General features: G+C 44.2%; 1 protein-coding gene across 4 annotated transcripts in view; it reads left to right on the forward strand.

Annotated features, from left to right (window-relative positions):
• ARFGEF3 (ARFGEF family member 3) overlaps positions 1–17,526 on the forward strand; it is a 165,581-nt gene that overhangs the window by 137,633 nt on the left and 10,422 nt on the right. For all 4 annotated transcript variants that reach the window (XM_087444176.1, XM_087444178.1, XM_087444179.1 and 1 more), the window contains 8 exons: positions 612–715; positions 2,370–2,514; positions 5,375–5,503; positions 7,450–7,626; positions 9,098–9,212; positions 10,042–10,144; positions 10,360–10,491; positions 12,705–12,826. In XM_087444176.1, the coding sequence (XP_087300302.1) occupies positions 612–715; positions 2,370–2,514; positions 5,375–5,503; positions 7,450–7,626; positions 9,098–9,212; positions 10,042–10,144; positions 10,360–10,491; positions 12,705–12,826 (1,027 nt within the window). The remainder of the gene's footprint in view (positions 1–611; positions 716–2,369; positions 2,515–5,374; positions 5,504–7,449; positions 7,627–9,097; positions 9,213–10,041; positions 10,145–10,359; positions 10,492–12,704; positions 12,827–17,526) is intronic.

Here is a 17,526-nt window from a genome sequence, read left to right on the forward strand (position 1 = left end):
ATCTGTTAAGTCTCTAGACATGTACAAAAACAGTAGAAATCATTTCAGTTCCATTAAGTGGTCTCTATCCCCAGACCCCAGATGTCTGGAATCTTCCCCGAGCCTTCATTTATCATCACTACTGTGCGCTGAGCGCTGAGCACTGGCAGCAAACAAGGCCCTCCTCAAGTAGGGAGGGCTCAGCGCTTCCTTCCAGCCAGCGCGGGGCTTGTCTCCGGGATCGTCCTCTGTCATCAAAGCTTCAGCAGTCACACCATCAGCAGCAGGGGCCCAGGTATCAAAGAGCACCGTCCAGGAACTGAAAGTACTGGCGTAGAATGTGGAAACGTGTTTGTTGTTGAGTCAAAAGGGATGTTACGAAACAAAATAATCCCAACAGAATAAGATGGACAGTGTGTCCTAACTGTATTTAACATGTACACATGCGGGGGAAGTGACCAAAAGGATTTTTCTCAGGGTTGTACAATTTGGACTAGTTTTTCCTTTCTTCTTTTTTTATCTATTTTAGTAGACGTTTGGTGAACTAATGCTATATGACTAAATCAGTCTTCTGCTGTGATGGGATAAACAAGGGTAACTTGGTTTGTCTCTGTCCCCCTTGCTGCCTCTAGGGGAGGTGGACTGTAAGGAGATTGGAGACTGTGTCCCAGGACCAGGAGCCACGTCCCCAGACCTGTGCCTCCCTGCCCTGGATTACCTCAGGCGCTGTTCTCAGGTACGGGCATGCTCGTGCTGAGCCCCAGCCCTGAAACTGGCCTCAGAAGATGCTTGCAAAACATGTGTGGATGTCTTGCTGAAGTCCAAGAGAAACACTTTCTGCTCAATGAGGAGATGGGGGTTAGATTTGGTGTATAAATTTTTGTCCCCACCCCTTCCGTGAAGGAGAGAAAGAAAGTGATAAAGATACACTGGGACACACAGCTGGATCCTGAGACCTTTGAAGTGTCTCATTTATGCTCCGATGCATGAACTACCAAAATCTCTGTATTTGTGTCCGGCTGTAGAGAAGGAGTCATGAGGTCGTGGGAAGTCTTCCTGATAGTACCACAGCCTGGATGGTGGGGGTGCAAACAGTGAAAAGAGACATAAAAAGAATGAGAGAGATGTATTTGATGAAGATCTAGTAAAGAAATCCAGTAATGTGAACAGTGACCTTGGTTGTGCTAAATCCAATAATTCTCTGTCCTTATCCGTGTCAAATGCTGCTAGAACAAGACTATACTCCTCTCTGAAAGCCCTTTCCGCCCAGGCTTCAGTGACACCCTTTCTCAGTAGCTTTTCTCCTGTCTGAGGATGTTTCTGCAGGCCTCTCCTCTTCTGTCTGTATCCTCTCCCTCAGTGACAGCATTAAGCCCCGTGGCTTCAGAAAGGACACACGGCCCTGGCTTCTTCCTCCAGCTGCCTGCACAGGCCCCACGTGACATGACCCCCACTCCCTCCCCACCCTCAGACCCTCCTCACTCACTGTGCTCCAACCACACTCATTTCCTGCCCCTCAAATACCCCCCTGGTTACTGCTCAGGGCCATTGCTGTCCCTCTGCCTGGAATTTTTTCCTCAGATCTCTGTGTGACACTCCTATCTCCAGATCTCATCTGAAACGTCACCCCCTCTGAGGGACCAGGGTTTGAGTATCTACAAGCTCCCCCAACCTTCCCCACACAACCCGTCACTCTTTCTAGGCCCACTGGTCTAATTTTTCCCACAACATTTGTGTCAGAAATTTTATTTATTTGTGAAGGATTATTGTCTGGAAGACCCACAGGACAGAAATTTTGTCTGTCTCGCTCACAGCTGTTTCCCTGGTCTCTAGAGCAGGCACAGTTGTGATTCGGGAAGATAGAAGGACCCCTGGGAGTTTGCCTGGGGCCTGGGCTCTAGCAGCCAGAAGGGAACACAGAGCCCGGGCGGTCTCTTAGCTCTGCTCTCATACCTTCGTCTCTCCACCTTGCCCTCAGGTGCCTCCGTCTCCCCATTGGCCCCGTTTTCTTGACGTTGAGTCAGGGAAGGGGAAATCAGATCTGGGGTCCCATTTGCCTACAGACTCTCTTCTCAGTGATCCCATAGAGCACTTTCTCCCTTAGGCAAAAACTCTTGATGTGTTTCATGGCTCCCTCGTAGGTTTATAAAAGTCTGTAAAACTCATATGCAGTTGAGATGCTGAAGAGGTGTGCAGAGTCTTCTTCCTCTGCCTCTCTGTTGCACCTGCTTGAGCTGCCTCAGAACCCAAATCACAGACAACTTCAAAACATGCATGCGCTGGGGGCTTCTCTGCTTCTCTCTCTTCCTTCCATTACTGTTCTATAATTTTATTGTTTTTTAACACCCAGAGTGCAATTTATAATTGCAATTTGGTATTTTTTTATTTAGTTATTGGCCAAAATCTACAAAATGCCCATAAAGCCAATATTCCTTAGTGGGCGACTTGCTAGCTTGCCTCGAAGACTTCAGGAGCAGTCAGCCAGCAGTGAGGATGGAATTGAGTCAATCTTGTCTGATTTTGATGACGACACTGGTAAGTTAATTGATTGGACTAAGCCAGCTGATTTGCTTTGTTCATCTTCCCAGAAGTTTAAACCATGAATGAAGTAGCTTGTAGGTCATGAATGACTATCCATTTTTGTTGTTATTGTTTGTAATTCTAACAGAAAAAGTCTACCTGAAGTTTCCATGGACTCTCCAAAAACATTTTACAGCTGACGCCTCCAAACCCATCCTTTTAGGTGGATCCCTCCATCTAAAACCAGTGCAGATTTGCAGATTCCACTAAATACGGTTTCTAACTCCGAATTCTCCTGAATTTAGCAAATTGGAATGTGGTTGCATCTGGTGCATTGGTACTTAAATTGGCTGGTAATTGTCCTTAATACCTTCTAGGAAACACAATCATTATATAGTTACTTCCTGCAGGGCTATGTGGTTAGAGACTGAGGAAGCTGAACCACTACTGAAGAGAGGACCTGTTGGTGACTGGTGAAGCTGCAGGCTCATGAAGAGAATAATTTTAAAGAATGTGTTTTACATTGGTTCCCATGTAATTTCCTGTGAATTAGAGTTCAGTCTAGGAGCTTTGGATAATTTTCAGATGAGTTAATTCATGCTCACACTTGCTGTCTTCTGATTCAGACGACCCTGTCCTATTTCTAGATCTAGAAATGGAAATGATACCCTTAACAGGGTCTAATATCGGGGCATAGGTTGTTCAAATCCTTGCAAAAGGACTTTGGGGGCAGGTTTTTTAATTTGCTTTTTTTGTTTGTTTTTAATTTTTCTTCTGTTTAATTTTTCTGTTATAAATTCATTTATGAGGGTGCCTAGAAGTATTACAGTCTTCCATAGGGATTATCAACAGTAAAACCTCTCTAGTTCAGACTAGTTGTGAGGAAGAACTATAGAAAAGAATAAATATCTAATGTACAGAACAATTAAAATATTGGAAATTGTCTATTAGAGGTTTCACTGTAATGATTAGATAAGAATAACTTTTACTTAGCATCTGAAACCTTCAACCCAGACAGTGACAAGCTAGTGCTGCTTATCCACAACACAGTCTGTAGAGCAGTCGTAAACAGTTTGTGACGGTGAGCATTCCTGTCCCATTTGTGCAAATCATTAATCCATTTTTTTTTCTAGGAAGCCCATCTTCTGATGAATAAAGCTCAGCCAAGCACCTATCTAAAGTTTCCCACAGTATAAATCCATCCAGGGCTTTAAAGTTATAATTATATATGAAGCAGCTAGATCAGAGAAAAGAATAAAAGAGCTTTCAGTTAGTATTAAAAATTAATTCTCAGGGCCGGCCCAGTGGTGCAGTGGTTAAGTACGTGTGCTCCGCTTTGGCGGCCCAGGGTTCACGGGTTCGGATCCCAGGTGCGCACCGGCGCACCGCTTGTCAGGCCATGATGTGGCGGCGTCCCATATAAAGTGGAGGAAGATGGGCACAGATGTTAGCCCCGGGCCAGTCTTCCTCAGCAAAAAGAGGAGGATTGGCAATGGATGTTAGCTCAGGGCTGATCTTCCTCACCAAAAAAAAAAAAAAAATTAATTCTCACCATTGATATATTCTTAGATATTATTCCTCTGGTTTCCAAAGGCAAATAGTTACTTTTTTTCTGTGGAAATTTCAAACCTATATAAAATGAGACAGATTGGTATAATGAACCTTCATGTACCCATCACTCAGCTTCATCTATAGTTAACTTATAGCCAGTCTTGTATTATGTGTGTCTTCACGCATGTGCAGCACACTCTCCTGTGTCCCTCCCTCCACTTCCTCCTTTCCAAGTTATTTTAAAGCAAATCCCAGACGTTGTAGCGTTTCGTCTGTAAATGTTTAGTATGTGTTCTTTAAAGATAACCAACATAACCATAATGTTATTATCACACCTAAAAATTAGCAATAATTCTTTAATGACATAAAATTTTCCAGTTTTCTTATAAATGTCAGTTACTTTTCAAGATTCACATAAGAACCACACTATGTGTTTGGCTGTGATGTGTCTCTTACATCCTTTTCAATCTATAGCTTTTCCTCTCCAACTCTTTTTTACCCCTTTGCAATTTATTTGTTGAAGAAGTGAGGTACCTTGTCCTGGAGTTTCCCATTTGGATTTTATTGTTTGCCCCCGCAGTGATGTGTGACACGGTGACATGTCCTTCTGTCCTCTGCATTTCCTGTAAATTAGCTTGTCCACACCTGCTCATATTTTGAGGTTCATGAGAACTTCTTGTCACAGAGTTTTATATTTGTTGTCCATGACTTTGATTTTGCCTCCTGTTAATGGGGATATTCAAAACTGGAGAAGTCGTTTTCTAATGGGAATATTTAAAAAATACTATGTTCTGATACAGTTTTCTTTTGGAGGAAAATTAGAAGTAAAGTATTAAAATCAAAATGTAGAGTGGGCTATTTTTTTATATTCTACTCTAGGTCCTTTTGTATAAAGCTAGAGAAACTGAGTCCTTTTCTGCCTCAGCTGTCTGAGCGTGAGTTCACATGTTTCCGAAGGCAATGATGCGGAGGAATGTTGGCTTATGCAGTGCTTGTGTAAAGGCAAAACTAAAACTGTTTGGACCTAATAAAAAGAATCTCATGCTTTTTCCCTCACTGAGTAGGGAGGAGTAATGAGAATTACCTCTTCCTGAAGGGAAGTAAGGAAGAAATTTGAGAGGGTTTTTCCTTTGCCTGTGTCAGAACCTGTAAATCATAATCTGTGGGTGCTCACAGGCCCCGAGGGCTGCCCCGCTGGGGTGCCTCACACCCGTGCAGCACCTGGCAGCTCACAGGACTGTTACGTGTAGCATGTACTTCGACCTTGTGGTGACTTTGTGTTATGTTTGACTGGATTTCATGGAGGCCTGGTGTTGGTTCCCAGGTCTAATAGAAGTCTGGATCATCCTGCTGGAGCAGCTAACGGCAGCCGTGTCCAACTGTCCACGTCAGCACCAACCGCCAACCCTGGACTTACTCTTTGAGCTGTTGAGAGATGTTACCAAAACACCTGGTAAATGTTTCCATGTCTGTCTTTCTGGGAAGTTGTTATATACACTACTTTCTTCAGGGCAGTATTTCTGTGAGCGGCATCTGTTTCACTGCTGTAAACCTAGACAGCATAATAGATGCTCAGTGGTATTTGTTGAGTGGCTGTGATGCAGTGACGTTTAAGAGATGGCCTGTTATTGTTTGCGGGTCTTTCCCCCAGTCCATTCACAAATGAAGTGTGGTGGCCAGTTGGTTGAGTGTGTTGGGGCCCCGCAGTAATCAGGCCAAGGCTGTGGTATGGATGTCTCCATGAGCAGTTGGCTTTCTCACTGCTGTGGTTACAGCCTTCCTCTGTGGCTGGATCTCACATGGCCCAGGGCTGTCGGGGCCCTGGGTCTACCGCCAACACAAACAAACCACTCAGATGTGTGTGCAGTATTAAGACAGCAGCATCTGGACCGTATAAAGGTCATGGGGAGTTAGATTTGGAAAAAGAGATCACCTCATACCTGATAGTTCAGAAAAAGAATGGCCTTTAGGAATTTATGTCTTGTTCTGAATTATTCGAGGTTTGCATTCACACTTACTCATCCACATTTTCCCAAGATCAAAGAAACTTTTGTAGAAGTTTTAGTTTTCACCAACAGAACCACAAATGAAACCACTAGTTAATTCCACAGTAATAAGAGGAGTTTTGTATTCAGCCTAAACTGATGAAAACTTGATAACTGATACTCTCTTAAGATCCATAGTAAAGTTTATATAAGAATTTTTCCCAGGAAAACTATCATAGCTACTCCCACATGTTATAAAGTTAGAAGTCTTCCATCCAAGAATAAGCAGGTATTTGATAGAATTAGTTATATGCTACTATTTCTAAACCTGTTTCGCAGGTCAGGACCGTCTTCTGCTTTCACATTGATTGACACTAAGTGAGTGTGAGGAGCATTTAACCCAATAATTCTACTCCTAGAACTGTCAAAGCAAATTAACAGTAATGAAGACAAAAATGTGTATATATAATGATGTTTGCTGAAACATCTTGAATACCAAAAAAATTATGAATGCCCTAAATGGGTTAACTAAATTGTGGTAAAAGTGTTTAAATATTCTACAGGCATTAAAATGAATATTTGTGAATAATATTTAATGACATAAATAATTGTTTACAAGGCATTATGTTAAAATACGTATAGTATGGAGTACAATCTCAACTTGATGAAATTTTATGCATTTATAATTACCTGAACACAGATACATTCAAAAGTACTAGAAGGAAATACATCAAAATGTAATTTTTTTCTTCTTTGTATTCTCATGTGTTTTTGTATTTATTATAAAAAGGCTGCCTTGCTTTTGTAATCAGAATTTTAAAAATCCATCAGCATTTTCACAAAGATTTTTATTATGGCATTGTCTATAAAGCAAAAAATTAGAAACACCTTCAGTGTCCATCAGGAAGGGAATGGATAAGTGTTACATGTTCACACAGTGGAATAGCGTGTGGCACTAAAATGAGAAATATCTGAAACACGTATCGTTAAGGGCAAAAAATCAACATGCAGACCAAGGTTTACATTATCCCATTTATATAAAAGTAATGAAAAACAGAACTCTGTATTTCTCTATGTTTCATGTAAATAGATGTACTTACATCTTAAAGGGTGTCTTAATGATATGCGTATATGTATCTGTGTGCTTGCATCTGGGGACTAAGGAGTTGATCAAGGGATATTTAGCTTTATCAGTATTCTTTGAGTTTTTATGAGTGCATCCGTGTGCATAACTAAATCATGCAGAAACAAAGAGAAAAGCACCCCTAAAGACCGTGAGGTCCCCCATCAGTGCTGGATTCTTTCCCTGGAGGCTTCTCAGAGACCAGCAGTGCTGCATGACGGCAAGGAGCTTCCCTTTCATCACAGGAGGGCTGCCGAGATCACAGTTCTGATGCTGGCTTTCCTTTCTCAGGACCAGGGTTCGGTATCTATGCAGTTGTTCATCTTCTCCTCCCTGTGATGTCCCTCTGGCTCCGTCGTAGCCATAAAGACCATTCGTACTGGGATGCAGCCTCTGCTAACTTCAAGCATGCCATTGGTCTGTCCTGTGAGCTGGTGGTGGAGCACATTCAAAGCTTTATACACTCAGGTATCTATGGTACCAGAGCAGTTCATGATGAGTGTGTCTTTAGGAGGCAGCATCATTGTCTAAAAGTGCCTAGTAAATACTTAATGCAAATACCAGTGCATGATTTTTGTCCTGGAATTATTAAAATAGAATGACATGGTCAGTGCCAGCCTTCAAATAGATTATCAAAAAGAAAATTGACCCATGTGTCCTCTACAAAATTATCAAACAGAATACTTAAAATACATGTGTGACTAAAAATGAAATACCTAATAAGGTCTAGGATATCTGTGCATTAGCAGAGGGGAGGCAAGTTCAAGTATTTAACAAATTAAGAAAGAAGAAATATCCCTGTAGCCTGGGGGTGTGTCCTGTTCTCCTGCTTCATCTGGGGACGCTAAATGGAGGAGGCAGGGTTTTAGAAAAGGCTTAAATTATGGGCAAGAATTTGCTTAACATGTTACAGGTGAAGCGAAAGTTCTTAATATCTGTGGCATTCTGAGAAAGACTTGGAGGTGTGGGGTGGACGTAGGCTGAGGCCAGCAGGTGGAGGGGCTCGAGGCAGGGAGTGCGTCGGCAGCAGCACCAGGAGCAGCGCTGGGGAGACAGAGATTCTTGCCGTGGGAGGATCTGGGAGTTTGAGAGCAGAAGAGACACCACGCTGGCCCTAGAGGTTCTAAAGAAAAGGGAAGGGCATACGGAAGCATAAAGGAAGAGGTAAGAGGCTCCCTTGTTGGAGAGGTTGGAGACACACCCAGGGAGAGTCCAAAAGTGAAGATATCTCTCTACAGAGTTTAGTAAGGACCGTTTGCCCTGCCAACAGGACGAACTGAGAAAGAGAGCAGTGGGTGTTTCCACGAGGAGGTAATACTGTGTCCACAGGGGCAGGTGTTCTTGACCAGGTCGCTGCTCTCCACAGCCTGGGACCCTCGAGGATCCTGCTGAAAACTGGTTCTGTGGCCTCACAGGGACTCTGAGGAAAAGAATACAGATGTAGTCCTTGAATTGAGCACATAGAATGTGATTTGGGGAGTCCTATTTTCTGTAGTCTGTGGATAGTGTGCAAACTGAAGCCAGACTGAAAAGGTCCAAGAAGAGGTAGGACGAGAGACATTTTTGTTTTCTAAGAGCATTTAATTCAGTTTAATTTGACTGTCAGCAGTAAGGAAAATGTTTTATTTTTCCCCTTTTTCAAAGAATTTAGATGAATTATGTACTTAACTTTTAAAAATGTACATCAACACATAAAAGTGAACCACATATTTCATCTTGATATGTCTATAAATGGTTGAAACTAGCTAAAGTTGGGTAAAATCCAAGAACATTGTTGTTTGAATGGGTTTTTTTGTTATTAGGGCCATTTTTCTCTCTGTTCTGTTTCCCAGATATTGATATATCTTATCACTCAGACTTCCCTCTTTCGTGATAGATGCCATTTCAGCCATTCCTTTACTGTAAGCTGAGTGGAACCTTGCCTTGCCTCTTCCTGCAGACATCAGGTACGAGGCCGTGATCAACACTATGCTGAAGGACCTCTTTGAGTTGCTGGTGGCGTGCGTGGCCAAGCCCACGGAAACCATCTCCAGGGTGGGCTGCTCCTGTATCCGGTGAGACAGGGTCCCTGGCTCTCCACAAAACTGGAGTTTTTATTATGAAATCCAAGGGAATTAAATTGTTTTGTGATAGCAATCCACTTTTTGGTTTGCTTTTAATAAGTGAAAATGATGTTGTATAAATAAAAATGACTATGTGCTAATAATTCATTTTAGAGTTCAGTCAGCAAATATTTATTGTATGAGTCATTATACCGAGTACTCTGCTGTGTAGAAAGTGATGTAAGCCAAGGTCCCTACCCTGGAGGAGCTCATAGCCTCTCCTAGAGGACATGCTAGAGAGAGGCGCGTGAAACGTGGTAACAGTGAGAGGCTCTGTGGACGCCCTGGAAGTACAGGAGGGCGGGTAGGGCAGCCAGCAAGGGCTCTTTGTCATGGTGACACTTGGTGGGATCTTCCAAGGGGGCGAGCTTGTGATAGGTTCTCGCCGTTCTCTTTGCCAGCAGGAGAACAGCAAGAACAAATACATGGGATAAGAATTATAAGGGACAAGAGGGATTTCATTGTTTTGTTTGATCATTTTATCATTTGTTTTGATTGTAGAGGAGTAGTGGAAAATGGGGCTAGAATGGAAAAATTAGCACAGAATATATACAGTCCTCCATGCAAGCCTAAGCTTAAACACCAGCCTACTTGTAATGGGGATCCGCTGATATTTTTATATTAAAATGGTTTAGGAAATAGTATTATGATGATGGAACACGGGCGGACTGAAGGCAGAGTGATAAGAAGACAGCAGGACATGTAAGGAAACTGTGGCATGAGTCTACTCGCGCCTCTGTGTGTGCGGATTCAGGACTTCTTTCCTTGTTTCTTCCGGCAGGTACGTCCTTGTGACGGCGGGCCCCGTGCTCACGGAGGAGATGTGGAGGCTTGCCTGCTGTGCGCTGCAGGATGCCTTCTCCGCCACGCTCAAGCCAGTGAAGGTAAAGCACTCACAGGTTCCGGTCTTCCTTAGCTCCCTGGTGCCTCGTCAAGTTAGGCACCTGGATTCTGCCTCCTCCTCAGAGCAGGCAGTCTCACTTGAAGTCTTGCAGAGGGTGAGGAAGAAGTGGCTGGATCAGTGCTTTGGTCCCAGACACAGGGACTGGACCCATGAACCCAGACGCACCCAGGGAACGTCTACTGTGTTTCTCCCTAGGATCTGCTGGGCTGCTTCCACAGCGGCACCGAGAGTTTCAGTGGGGAAGGCTGCCAGGTGAGAGTGGCAGCCCCCTCCACCTCCCCCAGTGCCGAGGCCGAGTACTGGCGCATCCGAGCCATGGCTCAGCAGGTAAGGGCTGCGGCTTTTGATCCCAGGGGCTCTAGAAGCTCCTTCCTGAGGGTCTTGCATCACCAAACGACCTGCCATTCCCTTTGGGGTATACACCTCCTGGCCTGACCTCTTGCTAGTGCTATTCCTTACCAGGAATGGCCTTAACCCAGTCAGTGGCGTATGGCCCCCTCTACCATCTCTTACGTGTTGCGTCCTCCAGCACCTTTTTCTACCTGGCCACTGCACTTCATACATAACTCGACTGGCTTGTTCTGCTTACACTAGAAGTATTACTATTACCGCTAGACTATGAGTGCCTAAGAGTTTAATTATTTTTTTCCTTATATCTATCTCTCATACAGAGCACAGAGCTTAACATTTACTAGTTGCTTAATAAATTTGAGTTGAATGTAACTGATTAGTAAAATTAAAATGTACTTGCCCATGACTTTTTCTTCTGACACATGTCATAAGTCACAGAAGTTGGTTGTGAGCTCCTGAGGAGCAGAGAACATATTCTGTATGTTTGCCTTGGGATTCCTGGAGCAAGCACGTAGAAAGTGCTGAGTGACTGCTGCGTCAATGAATTGCTGAATCACAGAAGGCCTTGCAGCATAAGCACAAGATGTGTGCCCAAATGCTTGAGTGCCATGTCAGTCTGCCTCTAAGAAACCCTGCCTGGGGCTTTCATCAGCAGTCCAGTCAAGCACAGTCCCTACACTCACATCTTTTCATAACAGCACTATTCATAATAGTGAACATGGGCTAAATTCCCAACAACCATTGGTTTGCTAAACGTCTGTCATGTAATAGCAACATACTTATTTGAATTATGTCTTCACATGCAGAAGATAATTTGCATATACATATGTGTGTGTAGTGTGTGTTTAAAATATTAAGCAATTTTTATAAATGTATATGCACTGTCAAATTGAATTAAATTTGAAAAAATGAAGTGAGTTGAGGGTTATATTCAAAGGCTCCCTTTCTCTGCAAGGTCTGTTTAAATTCTTAGTGAAATTTCCCCTTAGCACATTGTTCATCCAGGATGCCCTGATTATCAACATAAAGAACTCAGTCACTTCACATTGCCAGGTGAGAAGTTGCCCGGCCAGTTCTGACTTCTGAAGGGCTTTCGCCAGCTCTCCTCAGGTAGTAGGACAAGAACCTTCCCCCTTCAGCTTCTCACATCCTCTGTGCACATTCGTAACATCCCGGGACATGATGGTTCTGCTGTTCTGAAGGGAGAGAGCATCCAAGGCCGGTCCACAGAGGTTGGGACAGAAGAAATGTCAAAAGGCTACAATGAAGAGCCACTTCCAACAGCCTGGCCATTGTGGATGGCTGCAGCAATAAGTCTGGCTAGGAACCATGACAGAGAAGCCCGAGGGTGGTTCTCCAAAGGGAGAGCTTCTCTAAACAGGAAGCGATCACACCTGGCTGATAAAGAGCTCCCGTGTGTGTACAGTGGTCTCTTCCACCACATCCCACCGCACAGCGAGAATATGAAAATGTCAGTGGAGTCCTGTTCTGAAACAGCTCATTACTGGAGAAGGACAGCAGAGACCATTTAGTGAATCTTTCACTTCTTAATATTTCTCTCTCTCTTCCTCAGTCCCAAACCTTCCTCCTGTATTCACTCTTCAGATAACCCAGTATTCAATAATCTCACAATTCTTACAAGATTTGGAAAGAAAAAGCTCCTTAAAAATACTCATGTTTCCAAAGGGACATGATGACTCTTTTCATGGTCACTTTTCCCGTTGTCTAGTAGGGGGCTTGGCCGCATCAGTAGTCGTGACAGGAGAAGTCCTAGTTAAGTTCTTATTCCTGCGTTGGGTGGAGTATGGTACCAAGCAGACATCAAAATCAGAGAAGATCTTGACAGACACGGCCCCTCTGTTCGCTCTTAATATGAGCCATCAACACTCGCTCTGCGCTCTGCGGAGGGGTAGAGTGAACTGTCGTATGGTGGAAGTCGCAGTGTTGTCAATGTCAGCAGCTCGCTTTACTGAATATTTGCTCTTCCAGAGCTTTCATGTGCAACACACACGTTAACTCATTTAATCCTCTCCACAAACGTACCAGGTAGGAACCCGTTGTCCACCTCACTTGATGGGTGATAAAATGAGTAGAAGGAGTAAGCAGCTTGCCTGGGGCCCTCCAGCTAATCCCTGGTGGAGTCAGGTCAAGGCGGGTGGAGCTTGACCTCACCTCTGTACACCCCGCAGGTCTTTATGTTGGACACGCAGTGCTCACCAAAGACTCCCAACAACTTGGATCATGCCCAGTCCTGTCAGCTCATTATCGAGCTGCCTCCTGACGAGAAGCCAAGCGGACACACCAAGAAGAGGTAAGCAGCGAAGCTTAAACACTAGTGTGCTGATAAGTAGCAAAGTTCATGTATTCCAGTTCTGGCTCATCATAAACCAGGCTATGGCCCAGAATACTGAAAACATTTTGGAGTCATTTAGCAATGGTTTTCATAGGAAATTGTTAGCCTTTTAACCAGATTTCCCACATGTCACATGTATCAGTTTGCTAGGGCTGCCAGAACAAAATACCGCAGACTGGGGGCTTCAAAACAGAAATGTGTTTCCTCCCAGTTCTGGAGCCTGGAAATCCAAGATCAAGATGTCAGCAGGATTGGTTTCTTCTGAGGCCTCTCTCCTTGGCTTCTAGATGGATGTCTTCTCCCTGTGTACCCACCTGTGTCCTTATCTCCTCTTCTTGTAAGGACACTGGTCGTATTGGATTACAGCCCAGCCGTATGACTGCGTTTTAACTTAATCACCCCTTTAACAGCCCCATCTCCACATACAGTCACATTCTGAAGTGCTGGGGGTTAGGGCTTCAGCATACGCATTTTGAGGGGACACGACTCAGTGTGTTTATAACATTATACATATTATAATCTTTTTTTAAAAAATAATTGTAATTTGAGGCATGAGTCACATTGTTTCAGTGAGAAATGCATCCACTTCTCGTGAGCAATCCAGTGGTCGGGAGACAAAAGGGTCTGTGCCCACCACAGGACACTTTCCCTTCTGAAATACCATCATCTGCCTAAAGACTGTTGTCCCAGAGTTGAAGATGGAGGCCGTGACTGAAATCTCCCCCTTCAGACCTGGGGCGCACCGTAGTCACGATGAGAAGTATTTGAGGATAGACGTTTCCACTCCCGTTTCACCCACGAGGAGACGGTCAGAGAGGCTGGGTCACTTGTGAAGGACACATTCCTGCGAATGGCGGAGCCGGACTCAAAACCGTCTGGCTGAGATAATGCCTGTGTCCTTCACTGCTGCCTTTTTAGGGAGAGAGAGTGATTTTTCCAAAAGTTAGCCAGTCAATTGGAGCAGTTCGAGTAATAGAATCATTTGGGTGAAATTTCCAGGTACTAATTTTTTTTAGCCAAGTGTGTGGAAGATACAGAAGGAAAAGTTACGAAGCGTGAATAAAAGCTGGAACAGCTGTGAGCCTGCCACTGAAGTTCAGAAACGGGACTTCACCAGTGTCCCGAGTGCTCCCCCAGATCTGGGCTCCGCCTCCCCACTGAAGGCCTCCTTTTCATGGTGGTCCTTTGATCGATGCGTACCGGAGGCCGTGTGCTCCTTCTCACATCTTTGACCGTTGACTGTTTCAGAATTTCAGTTCTTTCCCTACCTGCTTCCTTTCTTATGTTTCTAGTTTCCTTTCAGCCAGCTTTTCTTGCTGGAATATTCTTTGAAGTAAAAGTGGGAAGAGCAGGCTGAGCTCACAGTGTAAATGAAACGGACCAGGATCGCCCCGGCGCCAAGGCTGTTGGTTTAAAGGTTCTAAAGGGTTACGACTTAACATTCATCAGCATGGTTCATCAGTTTGCTTAGTCCTACTTAAACACCTACCCCCTCAATGAAGTTCAGTAAGAGAGGAAAAGCATATTGAATTCCATAGCAGAGCCCACTGGCTACTGAGCCAAAAAATATTCCCTAGCATTCTTTACGAGCTCTACACAAACTGTATTTTGCATTCTTGGATTTGACTCATTACAGGGGCAATGCTTAATTTAGCACAGGATGTGGTGGGAGGTGAGTTAGACCTAAGAAAAGTTTGCGTATATGCCTGTCAGGTGCATCCTCAAAGGTCCACGTTGAAATCACCCATGGAAAACAAGACCTAAATGAAAACCAGATTACAGCATTTAGACAAACGGCTTTAACACTGGGAGCGCCAAGCTTTACACAGGCCACATAACCTTACTTAGAGCTTTAAGATGTACTTTAAACGGTGAATCTGTTTGTCTCTGCTGCTGCTGACCTTAGCCTGTCTTAAGTCAGCCACTCATCGTGCAGTTAACTCGCCAGCATCCCCTCCGGAGGCTTGCTTCCCTTTGCAGTCGGCACCCGAAGCAGGAGGCGTAGGTCTCACCACTTCACAGTCCCCTGTGCTGAGAGAAAGGTCGGAACACAGAGGTTCAACGCGTTGAAAACGTGTTTGTTGACGGTGTTTGTTCCCGATCTTGCTGTCTCCTGCCAGCACCGAGGACTGAGTTGCGCCTCTGTAAACAGTGATTTCACTTTGTCGGTATCTTTCTGGAATTTTCATCTCTGCAGTATTGCTGCTGCTTCTCTTCTTTGTTTTCTTATTGCTGCGTCACTTGTAGCTTGAACCTGAAGTCAAGGGGATTTTCTGTCCTTTTCTACACACGCAGCTGGCAATGTTATATCCTAAAGCATCAAAGGGAATGTCTTGTTGACAAAGACAATTCAGACATGGCCTTGCACCAGCCCTTTCCTTAGGTGTTTGCTAGAGAAGGGCTGTCTGTTTCTCAGGGAAGGTAACAGAAACACCTTTGAGGGCGAGGCTGTTACACTCCAGGGCTGATCACACCCCCTCTGGCTATGCTTCCTGCTCCACTACAGGAGCCCAGGCTGCCAGGCGTCGGGCCGACCTGTGGGAGCCACTTCTCAGCGAGAGCTCTCTCCCGGGGCAGGGCTCTGTGCAGGCCCCAGCACTCAGAGCCCGTCTGGGTTTGTTGTTGGGTTTGTCTTGGAGATTCACTGAGTGCTGCTCTCACCAGATGTTTTCCCAGACCATGGAGACAAGAAGATGAGTCAGTCACTACCCTGTCCTTGGAGGACCTTGTGGTGTGGGGGAGACAGACAAGGGAATGGGCTTGCACCTCAGTGACGGGATTTCCCTGCTGAGTTAGGGTCCTGGAGTTGTGGACATGAAGCACTAGAACAGGTCAGTGGCTTTTAGAGCCCTCTTCTTCAGAAGAATGCATATCCACGTCTCTTAACACTTTAAGTAACTAGTCAGAAGTTACTGAAGTAGGAGCTGAGGGGAGGGCCAATGGGGAGTTATTATTTAATGGGCACAGTTTCAGATTGGGATGATGAGAAAGTTCTAAAGATAGATAGTGGTGAAGGTTACATAACACTGTGCATGTACTTAATGCCGCTGAATTGTACTTTTAAAAATGGTTAAAACAGTAACTTTGTTAAGTAACTTTTTTTGTGGTAAAGTACACTGAAGTGATTTCTTAGGAAAGGCTACTGTTTGAATGGTAGTCCTTTGCTCCTCGTCCCATTGCTGAGGTTTCCCTCCGTGCACCGCTGCGCAAGGGGCAAGATCAGCCTTTAAATATACATGGGAGGATTTTTGTTCTTTTCTGCTAGTTATACAATAATTTTTAAATTCAAGGTTATAGCTAGACATATGAGAATCGAGAAAAAAATTATTAACATAACAGTTGGACCTTCGAAATCAATATTGTTAACGAGAGTTGTCATAATTTTGTAATTACCAGTTATGGGAATTCTAACTATTTTCATGAAATTCTAAGAGCAGTGAAAAGAGCATGAAACTTTAAGCCCAAAACCACATGGTGAATTAAAATGTCCGGTAAGCACAGTACCTGGAATTGAAGTTGTTTTCTTAGTACAGGAATCCAACAAACAAAGGGGCTGAACCATGAGTATTTGAGCCCTCCCTTCTCACACTGCCTTCTCGGGCTGCACCCTGGTCAGGAAGAACATGAGGTTGTCGTGACCTGGCCAGATGTCTGGGGGACGCGCCCTCTCCCACCTCCCCATCCCACGAAGCTGACCTGAGAGGCATCTCGGTGGATCCAAATGAGCACTAGAGGCCCTGTTGGCAGGAGAGGATGCAGAGGGAGTTAGCGTGTGGTGAGCGAAGGCCGCCCTCTCTCCGAGGTTTGTTCTAGAAGGCTGTGAATTAGATGACCAGTTTCTTTCCTTGAAAATGTTAGCCTCATAATACCGCCAATGTTAAAACTTTTCAGTATTGGCTTTCCTCTATCTCACGTGCTGGAACCACTGAGGTTTTTACATACATGCACCTAAAGCATTAACATTTAATTCTGGAAAACTGGTTTGGTTCCTGCAAAGCCAGACTTCAATAAGATTATAAAAACTTTGGGCATAAGAAAACATGGCAAAGGATAGGGAAAGGGCCAATTAAAATTAATATAACTCAGCCGAAATTGTTGCTTTCTTGATTTGCTATGTTTTATTACTCACAGTTGTGAGAGAAAATAAGATGTGTCACATCCCATAATTTTGCTACAGTAATCCCCCTTATCCGCAGGGGACACGTTCCAAGACCCCCAGTGGATGCCTGCAACACCGGGTAGTGCTGAACCCTACACGTAATATGTTTTCTCCTGTACATACATACCTGTGATAAAATTTAATTTATAAATTAGGCACAGTAAGAGATTAACAACAATAACTTCTCTTTGGCGTATCCGAATTGCCAGCATCGCTACCCTTGTGCTGTGGAGCCAATATTAAGTAAAATAAGAGTTTCTTAAACACCAGCACTGTGATACCAGGACAGTTGATCTGATGATAACCACAACGGCTACTGTATATAGTAGCATGTACAGCATGGATATGCTGGACAGAGGGAGGATTCACATCCCAGGTGGGAGGGCACAGATTTCCTCACGCTCCTCAGAATGGCATGCAATTTAAAACTTATGAATTATTGCTGGAATTTTCCATTTAATATTTCTGGATCTCAGTTGATAGTGGGTAATTGAAACTG

Source organism: Ceratotherium simum, chromosome 19 (assembly GCF_057802395.1).
Source record: "Ceratotherium simum simum isolate JZ-2026a chromosome 19, ASM5780239v1, whole genome shotgun sequence".
Taxonomy (NCBI): Eukaryota; Metazoa; Chordata; class Mammalia; order Perissodactyla; family Rhinocerotidae; genus Ceratotherium; species Ceratotherium simum.